Raw genomic sequence first — 13,149 nt, 5'->3', positions numbered from 1 at the left:
CCAATCCTTATAATATTGACGTATAGACTCTTCCTTTATTAGATTGTTCAGTAAATTATGCATACAGATAACAAATTCATGTTTGTCTGGATTACGGACATATTCTATTGATAGCTGTTTTAACTAGGAAGAAATTCTCTGCTTTTGTATATAGACTGTATGTATTTTGTTCTATTTCTTTTTCTATTTCCATGTATATTATACCAAAATTTAATAAAGTTAATGCAAAAGCTACAGTATTATCAAATTCTATATCTGTTTTGTTGGTCATTGGTTTAATCACCTTAAGTATTTTGCTTTCTAGTGTTGTAAATATCTTGTTTTCTTTTTTGGGAAATTTTCCTATTTCATTTAATGAAAAATTAAGTATTTTATACGATGATTTCAACATTTCTAGAAATTTCTCACTAATATTCAGTATGATTCTGTCGGTTAATTCCTCAGCTAAACATAGATAAATATTAAAAGATTATTTTATGAACATTACAGCATACAGAAGTATTTTAAACAGATTTTTACTTACAATTATTACCAAATTTGTATATTTAAGCTGGCTAGTCATTGCTTATTGATATCATTCCATCCTTTGAAATCAAATTTCTACTTTAGGTGCAGACTCTTCTTCCTTTGATTACAAAGAAAAAGGTGGTATTCTACAAAATTAAATGAATATCCGTTTTCTCTTTCCATCCTAAATGTTTCCCTAGAGTTAAAAAATAAATAAATTAAAAAAACAATATATATTGATAAGAATTAGATAATCATACCACATATAACCACTAGGAGCTTGCAAACTCACATGACTACTATATTGAAAACCCATGTAAATGGTAAAAATTATATATATATAACAGTAATATAACGCAGACATTCTCTGTTTCTTTATATTATCATGAGCAACAATCTAATTCTGGAATAGCGTACAAACTGCGACTGCTCTCATGATTGCCCAAGAAAGTTACCGCTTCTGTTTGAGCGCCGCTAAACAGTATATAAAAGTATTATATAACATATAAAGCAAAATAAAAATTATAATTTTTTGCTTCTTACCATAAAAGGACAATCTCGTTGATCAATGAAAACCCAATTAAAGAATAAAATCACACCTCGATCTGTATAAAATCAACACATATATATATATATATGCGCTGATGGCGCTGAGAAGCCGCGCGGCGCGCACTTACATTTGTTTGACATTTACATAACCTTTCAGTTCAGAAAGTGTTAAAATAAAAAAATAATTATAGTGAATTCGGTCTAACAAATTTGGCAAATTATTTTTTTATTTTAACACTTTCTGAACTGAAAGGTTATGTAAATGTCAAACAAATGTAAGTGCGCGCCGCGCGGCTTCTCAGCGCCATCAGCGCACCTAACGTCAGAAACTTGCAGATTCCACCATCTGCACAAAGTATACTTTCTGTCCACTAATTAACTAACTACAGAATACTGAGAGTGTACACTTCTGCACTTTAAGATCGAAAAAAATTTTTTTTATGAAGAATACTATTATTGATGATATACACTATCTCTATTCGTCTCCACAACACGTTATGTATACATTTTACGACCGATATTAATTATATCAATGTGATTAGTATCATCAAAGCTGCGAGCTGACAGGTCTGAGCGCCGCCATGTTGGAAAAGGACAGACGTCTTTTAGAAAAAGAAAGGAAAGAAAAAAGACGCTCTTATGCGGGAATCGACATTTCACGGGCTGTAGAAAAGGATAACCATGTCGCATTTTGATGCTTCTAGTTGACAAAGGACAAACTTATATATTAGATATATTAGAGAAGGATGACGAACAGACGACGACGACGACGACGACGACGACGACGACGACGACGACGACCAAGACTTACATAGATTTCGGCATATTTCGACTTTGGCAAACTTTGGCAATTAATATATTTTTTTAGAAAGCATGTACAAAAAAAGTAAAGATACTTTTATCATGTATATCGCATGTGCTCTATCGATTGAGCCTATTATAAATTCGATCGGTCCACGCATTATTGAGATATGAAAATCTCGACTCCTATCAGCTCATGTGCTCGCGTAAAGATACACGGTCGGTCTTGCGCTGCGCGTGAACTTGGCGCGAGACACTACCGTGTCTCTTGATCTTCTTCTTCCACTGCTCTACAACCACAACAATATTCCTTCATCCAGTCTTATCCAATGCCTTCTCTCCGCCGTATCCAAAATACTATAAGTATGTATTTTATATATTACATTTATCAATATACTTGTACAAATATTTCTTCATTTCTGCTTTAGAATATTATTTTTCAAGTGCAAGTGCTTTCACGTATACATACTACACAGTTCTCAATGAGTTCAAACACGCTATAAAAGAAGAACTTATTACAAACAGCTGATACTGTATTATATATGAATCTCAATTCAGTTCATTCTGAACATAAAATGAGTTCTTTTTAAATACATCTTATCCATTGCTGAACCCTTTATGAAGTGCTATATAAATTCATTTTTACTGACATTCCCTGTTGTACTTAGGAACACAAAATGAACTGTTTAGTGATTGTTTCTGAAGATTAAAAGGAACTCATTGCTCTTTTAGCTGAGCTCAATGCGAACTTTTTAGGAACTATTGGTGCCATCTGGGTATACAAATAAATATAAATATAAAGTTGACTTGTGGATATCGTAAGTACCTATATAAAATTTATAATAATCTAGTTAACAATGTGTACTCACTTATGAGGCTGTGCAAAGAACTGCTATGTGAGAAATCAAAGTACCGGTCATCTCAAATTCGAAAATGAGACTGTGCGAGGTGTTAATCGGTAGGAAGGAAAAGGGTGAGGAGAGGAAGGGGGGGAGGAACCGAGACGAGTAGGTAGGGAGTAAGAAGGGGGGGAAGAGGGGGAGGGTTAATCTAGAGTGAAGTCAATAATAATTTGACTTTAAATAGGTGGCAGCATGTTGAGAATAGGAACGTACGAATCGCATAGGAGTTCTGTATCACTTTGTTTATTAAGCCCAAATTTTTGTCTTTTAATATGAGTCATTTCCGAGATTAATCTCTTGTAACAAGCCTCTTTATCAAGAATGGTAACACAATCCCAATCAAATTCGTGATTGTAATCTAAACGGTGTTCCGATATGACAGAGCGCGCAGAAGATTTCTTGATGTCGTTTTTGTGTTCAGAAATTCTAGTTTTTAGCTGTCGTTTACTTTGTCCAATGTAAGTGACTGCGCAATCTTTGCAAGAAATTCTGTATACAATATTATTATGGGAAAAATTGTTTATTATGTCTTTATGATTCTTGATGAAGAACTTTAAATTTTTGGGTATGGAACAAGATAATCTCATGCCGTGATCTTTAGCCATGAAAGAGAACTTTTCTGATTCACTTCTAATGAAAGGAATAGTAAAATATCTTATGTTCTCGTCATCTTCTCCTATGTTAGTAACATCTCGTACTCCGTCCTTTTTGTGTATATAAAATTTAATTCTATGTCTTATAAGATTGAAAATGTACGGGAGAGGAAAACTATTGTATAATAGTATTTTTATTACCTCATCTAAATTTTTTTGATGGAATTCAGGATGCGATAAGAAAAGAGCCTTATCAACCAGTCCCATTACAATATCCCTCTTATGTGTGTTTGAATGTTGAGAAATTCAAGTATTTACCTGAGAATGTAGGTTTATGATACCAATCAAACTTGAAGTTCTTATCATTGATAATCATGGTGACGTCTAAAAAATTGATTCTTCCGCCTATGCCCAATTCTGCAGTAAATTGAATTTTCTCATGAATCAAATTAAAAAGATGTAGAATGTTCTCTATTGAGTTCTTGGGAACAGCAATGACAACATCATCTACATAACGGAAATAAAAGGGCAGTCTGAACGGTAAGCTGTCAATGGCCAATCTCTCAATGTCCATCATGACAATGTTAGCCACTATGAGGGACAGAGGAGAGCCCATAGGGCTGCCAAAGGTCCTTCTATATATGACGTCACCAAACCTAAAGTATGTCGAATTTAAAATGAATCTAATGGCACATATAAATTCTTCCAGGGAGAACGATGTGTCTTTTGTAATAGAGCCCATCTGTCTGTAATGCCTGAAATAACTAAATCCGAGGGAACATTCGTAAAAAAAGAAACCACATCAAGTGAAACGAGATCAAAATCTCCTTCTAAACTTATGCGGTTCATCTCTTCTACAAATTTGAAACTATCCTTTATATGACTGGGAGGTGTAGGAATGCTATTTAGCAAAATTTAATGTATGAAAGTGGCTAACTTATATAGTGGACTATTAATACAAGATACGCCTTACAAGGTTACAAAGGTTCTAGATAAAAATCGATTCGTGGTTCAAGACATCTCCGGATCAAGCCTAACGTCTAGGTCGTATAATTCGATTCTGTCACCAGACCGTTTAAAATTCTGGATTAAACCACCGGTTGAACCACCGATTGAATTAAGCTAGTATTAAGAAATAAGTTTTGCATTAGCGTAGGTATTACGTTAGTTAAAAGGTTACGAGTTGCGTTAGCGTTAAGTTTGCGAAATTATACATGTATACCAAAGAAAAGACTGCGATATATTAAATGTATCAGCTCTGCAATAATTGGCGTTAAGATAAAGTTGTACCTGTTAAAATAAGTTTGCGTTGCGAGAATATAGACTATAAGTTTAAATTAGTGTGTAAGGAAATTTCATTGTGATTTTAAACTGTTCTTCTAACACCAGAGACTGATTTTGTAGGTAAAGAATTATGTATTTATATGTATATCTTTCTCGGAGTTAAGTTTGCAAAGTTTATAGTCGTTTTCTGCGTTTGTGGTTCCCCTTGATCAAATATTATGGCTGTTCATTAATGAATATTTTATTTGTTTATTTTTAATAAGTTGCGTTGTAAGCGGTGATTCGGGACAAACGATACTCTCAGGATGACCGAGCTGTAAGAGGGAACTCGTCCCCAGACAAGTTATCTCTCTTATCCACATTTTGTATCTTGCTCACATATGTTGTATATTGCGCGCGTTGCGGTTATCAAGCGCCCGATTGGTAGAGTGGCGCTGCACTACACGAAGCGCTGGCGTGCTCGTCGCCTATTGGTTGACAATAATGCCACCAGCCGGCCATGCGAGCATTGGTGAGCATGTCTCAGGACATTGTGCCTTTGTCCGCGCGATGGTGCACATGTGATTCTTTTAATAAAAACTTTTCGGTGTTGGTAAAGATAGTATTGTTTTAGTGCCCGCCACCCCTTCGTCCCTCATTCGGTTACAAGTACTATTCTGACTGTATACACATTTATTCGTCCAAGCATTTCTTAGTCGCTCATGTGTATTTGCGTCGCGCCTCAAGAGCTCTTCTTTAACGGACATTAATAAATTGTAGATCGTTCAATTCCATTCATCAAGAGCATTATTTTATACCACCATTCATCCTACATAACTAAATAAAATATATTAGGTTAGAAATCGCGTGTGCATGATGGTGCGTGTAATGTGCATGGATATATGATAATTGTAATGACGATGTAGCGAACGAATGGGAGAGAGAGAGAGAGAGAAAGAGAAAGAGAGAGAGAGGGAGAGGGAGAGAGAGAGAAAGAGAGAGAGAGAGAGAGAGGGAGGGAGAGAGAGAGAGAGAGAGAGAGAGAGAGAGAGAGAGAGAGAGAGAGAGAGAGAGAGAGAGAGAGAGAGAGAGAGAGAGAGAGAGAGAGAGAGAGAGAGAGAGAGAGAGAGAGAGAGAGAGAGAGAGAGAGAGAGAGAGAGAGAGAGAGAGAGAGAGAGAGAGAGAGAGAGAGAGAGAGAGAGAGAGAGAGAGAGAAAGGAATCTAAGTGTGAATGTATTGTGTATGCGTATGTGTGGTGTGTGTATACAGGGTGATTCAAAATAACCTAATGTTCTTGTAATGCCATATTCTTGAGCGAATTCTGAGATGATTTTTCCTTTTACAAAATTTTGTCCGAAGCTTAGTTTTCGAGTTATAATTGAAAATCGATAGCAACTTACGAGTTCGGTACAACGGGCAGGCAGGGACGCGCAACGTATAATGAGACTGTCAAGTGTTTACTGTCGTCTCATGACGCATTGCACCGTCTCTGTCTGTCCGTTGTATCGGACTCGTAAGTAGCAAACTATTTTCAATTATAACTCGAAAACTAAGCTTCGGACAAAATTTTGTAAAAGGAAAAATCGTCTCAGAATTCGCTCAAGAATATGGCATTGCAAGGACATCAGGTTATTTTGAATCACCCTGTATATTCGCATATTATTGTATAGCGTCTCTCTGATATTATCCTGGAACTAATCTTCTGTTATTTTTTCATCTGTTATACCGATATTGGACGCACACGTATGTAAAAATAGTCGGACAAAAATATTTTTTACATTAGACTTTTCAGCCCAATTTTAATGGTTCCATAACATTCTATTCTGCAGTCCGCAATTCGGGCTGCTCTTATTCAGCGTCTTAAAACTGTTAAACTTTTATAAAAAACAAAAATAGATAGCCCTGTACAATATGTTATCCTAAGAGCAGAATAGAAATTAATGAATAGAAACAAATTTTGTTATTAATTCTTTATTTCTGAATAAAGTCGAGCAGTCCGAATTCCGTCTTTCTGTACACTTTAATGCTGCAAAAGGATTTACAATTTTATGCAACCAATAAAAAGATATTCTTGTTCGAAAAAATATAATGTCCGGCCGGTAACTCCAGCATCCTCTTAAATGTTCTACGATGTGCTGCACAGGATACTGCAAGTGACACACTATTTCCTAATATTTACAATTATTTTTACTATTCTAAAATCACGCTTTTCTTAAATAAGCTGAAAAAAATTTATAGATCTACATTTATTATAGTGTATAGCATACTGAGAAGTGTTTTGTATTCCAATGAAAAACGTCGATACGAATTACGTACAATAAATATTTCTATATAATTATGCAGTATGAATAATCGGAAATATAATAAACTTATGTTTGTATCGCATAATCCACAATTTTCCTGCAAGCTGTGATGCGCAGTATATGCGTAACGTTACATCCTCTGTCACAATCGCAATCTTAAAAGTACGTGATGTTAATGGAGACGAATATAAGTCATCAGCCGGTAACAATTTTTTTCCGATTATATATACATTACTATCTTGGGATTCTATTATATTATACATTTTAATTGCAATACCATCTTTGAGAAAAAAAGCGTTATTTCTTGTGTCATTGCAACGTATTGAGTACGATTCGTTGAAACATATTTTGTACTAATGTTTTACATTTAATCGCTCAAAGATTGGTCCATCGTAATGTATTTTTTTAAGTATAATACGTTGTTAAGTAGAGCATGTTCATCTTTAGACGGGTTATCTTGTGTCTGATTTTCTTCGTATCTTCTAGCTAATTGTTGAAGAGGTTTCTCGTGTTTCCTTAGTTGTCTTTTAATTCTTGACATATAGTTTTCAAACCTAAACGCACTAAACATGTCTAATGGACCATATTTTCGGACATCTGCGCATAGATGTATTAGGTTGTGCACATTATATGTCACATATTCTTTGCCATAAATAATGGAAAACGAAGTCACAAAATGCTCTAATAGACTATGTGTATAATCTCAATAATTAAGAATCAAAGTAGGGCTGACGAGAATCGTAATAGCTACATGTAAGGTGAGGAAATTTAAGTACATATCTTTTCGCAAAATCTTTTGCAATACGACTGGCCCAGTATACAATAAAAACTGCCTTCATATTCAGTTGTCTTTCACTGTAATGCGTGCTTTAAACACCGTGGTTTTCGAACGAAATCGTTAGGCGCCGTTTTCTTTAAAGATTCCTGAAGTGTTGATATTTCATTAATGCTATGAGAGCCTATGCGTACTGGCAAGGGTCCTTTCAGCCAAAGACAAATTAGTTTTTTCATGATCCCCAGGCAAATCAGATGCATATAATCTAGAGGAACATTACTTACTAATCCGAAATTTGGAATTTCTTTCAAAATTGTTTCACCCGTTTGATGCGATTCATAATACTGATTTGCAAACTGATGATCAGTTCTTAGAGTACTCTGTGCTTTCTCTTCAACAAAAGAAACTTTTTTTTCAATCCATTGCCCCTGAATTGTGCATTTTCGGCAACTATTGAAACCCGTATGATATTTAATTGACAATGCGAATGCCGCCGCAGGGGTATCACGAATCAAAGCGGATAATTTGACATTAAAGTGCACATCATTATATACATAACCATTTCGGCTTAAATCAACAGTTTCGTCAACGAATGACCGTAAAAATTCCTTTGCGTGTTGGTTTGTCCTTTCCACAAAAACATCCAATCATGAAAATGCATTTTGAAACATTGTCTGAACATAGAATTGGTCACAAAACTAGACCATCAATATTTTTGGATAGCGGCAATCCATCAATATTTATTAATAATAAAACGTCTTTCGATGCATTTCGAATAATGTCACGATGTTTCAGTAATGCTTCCACTGCTTTTTTTAAACCGAAATGATAATATTCGCCTTCATTAATATTTACAATATCTGTCGACCTAGGAGTTTGTAGTAACGTTCTGCTATCTGTTAGAAAACTATCTATGAATTTATTTAAAACTGACAATATATAAACCGTTGACAGCTAATGGAGTATTCTATATTTATTGGCCTATTCTTGTAATGCACACATAAATGCTGCATTATTATCTACTGGAATTCTTTCATCCGAATTTACAGAACAATAGCTATCAGACTGATCTTTGGAAATAACGTTATCAATAGAAACGTCAGTGTCACTATTATTATACGCATTTGCGGCGTTGAAATCATTCTCGTTTAAATTTGGTGGGGCCATGTTGAATTCTTCGTTTTCGATGGGATTATTTCTGGCCCCACTGCATATAAATAATAATATAAAAATAAACATATATATATATATGGAACATTTCATATCAAACCGATCACCCTACGCAGTAAACATTCGATATCTTATGTATATACATGAAATATCCATAATGTGAAAAAAATGTACTGTATATACTATGTACATACATATGATATACGCTGATGTAGATACATTTGTGGATATACATAAGATATCTTATAAATATACATAGAATGTATATTCGAACGAGATCGCTGCCTGTATATACATAGAATATACCTCGTGTACATTTCATGTATATATATCAAACGTATATACATATGATATACGCTGAGGTAGATACATTTATGGATATACATAGGATATCGTATGGATATACATACAATGTATATTCGAACGAGATCGCTGCCTGTATATACATAGAATATACCTCGTGTACATTCCATGTATATACATGTAACCAAGATTGGGAAAGTTACTTTATAAAAGTAACTCGTTACCGTTACCGTTCTTTTTTCTAAAAAGTAACTCGTTATCGTTACTCGTTACCAATTTTAAAAAGAAACTTGTTACCGTTGCCGTTACTCAAAAAATAACGAATTGTTACAATTTCTGTTACTTTTTTTATGCATAATACAAATTTTATGCACAATTTTTCTAATACAACATTAAATTAAACACTACAAATTTACAGTAAACATTAAAAATTTTTGAACATTATTTTTTATTAAAGTAAAAAAAATGATATAATTTTAATATAATGATATCGCTATTAATATAAAGTGTAATAATTTTAATAATATATAATAAAAGTAATAATTTTGATAATAAGATATTTTAAATAAGAAAAATTTTTAATAAGTTGTAAATCAGCTTTCTTAAGAATTTTTAGATGCTGTAAATATAAATTAAAAAGTTTTCTTATTGTTAGTTTTTTTATAAATTCGTAGATATATAGAGTAAATTTGAAAAATGTAACGATAAAAATAACTGTTAAATTTGTTACTCGTTACCGAAAAATGTAACAAAGTTACTTTTTTCGTTACAAAAAAAATTTGTAACGCCATTACCGTTACAGTTACCGAAAAAAAGTAATTGTAACGGTAACAGCGTTACAAGTAACGCGTTACTTCCCAACCCTGTATGTAACATACATATATACGATATACGCTGATGTAGGTACATTTATGAATATACATAGCATGTATATTTGAACGAGATCGCTGCCTGTACATACATAGAATATACCTCGTGTACATTCCATGTGTATATAATACATGTAACGTACATACATACGATATACGCTGATGTAGGTACATTTATGGATATACATAGAATCAGTTATTAGTTTGTTCGCTTTCCACTATGTGACGCATTATGCGCTATCTATCTCGTATTTAAGTTTTAATCATGAAAACTATATAAAACTTGCAAAAGGTGGGTAATAATATTGAAGTCTTCAATTTGAAGATGTAATAACTTTTTCTATCAGTTTAATATCTGAATCCCAACACAGGGAATTTAGATAAACTAATTGTTCAAAAATTGGGTAGATAAATATCCGAATAAATGAAAATTGTTTATCATTAAAAAACGTACTGTATATACTATGTACATACATAGAATGTATCTCATGTACATGCCACAAATTTGTATTGCACATCCTCGGAATATATCCTATGTACATACTGCGAACGTGCACTGCACATCCTCGGAATATACCCCATGTATATACCACAAATGTACACTGCATATTTTTGGAATATACCTATGTATGTACTATGGACATCCTATGTACATACATGTGGTAATTATTTCACATACATAGGATATGCGCTTTATATACTTTTCACATTTTCTGTATATACATAGAATATACAATATACATATATGTATATACATAGGACGTACATAGAATGTCCTAATGTTTATTGGGTACCTACACAAAAATTGATTTGACTCATGTAGACGTATAAGGTCTCAAAATGTTCGTCTGTTAAAAGGCTTTTAAAAGAAAAGTGGCGTTTTGAGAAATTCAATATGGCGGATCAAATATGGCGCCTACAAAGTTCACTCTTCATGGTCAATTTAGGAAAAAACATTGACAAAATTTTCAAAAGTGAGGGAATATATCCCCAATGTATATATTAGACTGTTTTTGGGTCCGCTGATTACGAATCTATCATCGGAAATAATAATAATAATAATAATATAACGGGGGGGCGTTCCTCTTTCGAAGCACCGCCCGCGGCACCCAGACATTGTCCAGTGTGCCTCCCCTCATAAACTTACTCATGAGAGACCTGTTTTTCTCCAAAAGAGAATCAGATCCCTCACCGGCAGCTTCCTGATCTGCTCGGGCCTAAGTAGTGCTGAGCCCAGCATCTTGTGTCTCAACCCTGCCTGTGCAGGACAGTCGCTGAGCACATGAAGGCTTGTTTCCTCGTTGTCTCCACATGCCCTGCACTTGGATGTATCGCTACGCCCAAGCTTGTACATGTGGTAGTTTAAGGTGCCATGACCCGTCAGTATGTGTACCGCTGTCCTGGCATCTTTCCTACTCAGAGCCCTTATGCTCCAAGCCAGTTCCCTATTAGGAGTATCTCCCATCAGAGCTCTAGCCTGTCTGCATTTGGACTCAGATTCTACTCTCCAGTGTCTTAGATGTTCTCTGCGGAGCCATTCTTTGATCCTCCCCCTTCCTAAACAAAAGGGGATTCCCAGAGCCGGCCCCGGTCCTACCATCGTTAATTCTGAACCCGCTTTTGCCAGCTGGTCCGCACATTCATTACCCTGGATGCCCGAGTGACCCGGCACCCAGGTAACGGTGACTTCTCTCTCTCTCGCCAGTTCGTTCAGAACGCACCTGCACTCTCGAACCAACCGCGACGTTATTGTCGGAGCCCCTAGCGCCTTGATGGCTGCCTGGCTGTCCGTACAAATCCTGATGTGCCCCCCCGCCTCTACTCTACTCCGCACGGTCTGAGCACAGCTTAGGATAGCCACAATCTCCGCTTGGAATACCGTGGCATAACTGTCGAGAGAAATGCACTCCTTCCATCCCTCTCGACTGCCAAAGAAGCCGGCCCCGGAGCCCGTGTCCGTCTTGGAGCCGTCCGTATACCAGACATCTTCTCCACGCACTCGAGCCCTTAAGTTTCCACCTTCCTTTTCCCACTCCTCCGGCCTCGGTATATGCACTTTGAAGCGCCTATCAGAAGCCCGAATAATAGGTATTCTGTCCTGTCGCATCTCGAATATCGGATCCAGCAGAACGTCTTCCGACAGTCTCGTATGCCGGGCTCCCTTCTTCCATTTTAGTTCGCATCTCAGATGGTATGCCGCCATTGCTGCAGCAGCCACCACCACCTGATAAAATGGTTCGATGCCGAACATTACGCCCATCGCCGCCACTGGTGTCGTAACCATAGCACCCAGGGCCCCTCTCAAAATCAGAGCCCTGACATGCTCCAGCGCAACTTTGGCTGTTTTCTTTTGCACCCTAGTCCACCATACTACGGTTGCGTATGTGAGTCTGGGGCGAAGTATGGCTGTGTAGATCCAGTGTATCATACTCGGTTTCAAGCCCCAAGTCTGGCCAAAGGTCCTTCTACACATCCAAAAATACTGGCACAAGCTTTTGCACCGATTACGAAAGTGCTCCTCCCAAAGCAGTTTCTTATCCAGGATAACTCCTAAATATTTCACCGATTCGGTCGGAACTAACCTTACTCCTCCAAGAGTGGGTCCCACAATGGTGCCCACCTTGTATTTGCGAGTGAAGACAGTAAGACCGGTTTTCAGTAGATTCACCGCTAAACCTGTCCCCTGACACCACTTTTCTACAACTTCCAGTGCCCCCTGCATGAGCTCTAGAAGCGTCTCTAGAAAAGGGCCTCGCACAAGTATTGCCACGTCGTCCGCGTAGCCTTGTGCAGTGAAGCCTCTATCGTCCAGTGTCCTTAATAAACCGTCTGCTACCAGGCACCATAAAAGTGGGGAAAGTACTCCGCCCTGCGGGAAGCCTCTTCCCACCCACCCACAGACTTTCGCAGTTCCCAGCGAAGTCATCACACGCCTCCCTAGCATGCCCCGGATCCACTCGACGAGCTTCATCGGGACACCTCTTCTGGCGGCTTCCTCACACACTACCTCGTGCGGTATATTGTTAAAGGCGCCCTCTATGTCCAAGAAAGCACCCACTGCGTAGCCCTTCCTTTCCAGCTGCTCCTCAATAAACGCTACCATCTGATGTAGA

General features: G+C 36.6%; 1 protein-coding gene and 1 long non-coding RNA gene across 2 annotated transcripts; both read right to left on the bottom strand.

Annotated features, from left to right (window-relative positions):
* Nucleotides 1-317: 317 nt before the first annotated feature.
* LOC136997617 (uncharacterized) lies at nt 318-2,321 on the bottom strand. Its single transcript, XR_010888272.1, has 2 exons — nt 1,051-2,321; nt 318-981 (listed from the first exon to the last, which is right to left on the bottom strand). It is a non-coding gene; the product is annotated as an uncharacterized lncRNA (long non-coding RNA).
* Nucleotides 2,322-11,183: 8,862 nt separating this feature from the next.
* Nucleotides 11,184-13,139, bottom strand: LOC136997843 (uncharacterized). The gene has a single exon (XM_067349238.1). It carries the CDS (start codon nt 13,137-13,139, stop codon nt 11,184-11,186), a length of 1,956 nt encoding a protein of 651 aa, XP_067205339.1.
* Between the last annotated feature and the right edge of the window lie 10 nt (nt 13,140-13,149).

The sequence above is a fragment of the Linepithema humile genome, chromosome 2, assembly GCF_040581485.1.
Source record: "Linepithema humile isolate Giens D197 chromosome 2, Lhum_UNIL_v1.0, whole genome shotgun sequence".
Lineage (NCBI taxonomy): Eukaryota > Metazoa > Arthropoda > Insecta > Hymenoptera > Formicidae > Linepithema > Linepithema humile.
The sequence above is the reverse complement of the archived record's forward strand: the minus strand, read 5'-3'. Positions and strand labels throughout refer to the sequence as shown.

What these genes read in the sequence shown, in the direction of transcription:
- LOC136997843 (XM_067349238.1), bottom strand. Translation starts at nt 13,139, where the DNA reads ATGGTAGCGTTTATTGAGGAGCAGCTGGAAAGGAAGGGCTACGCAGTG.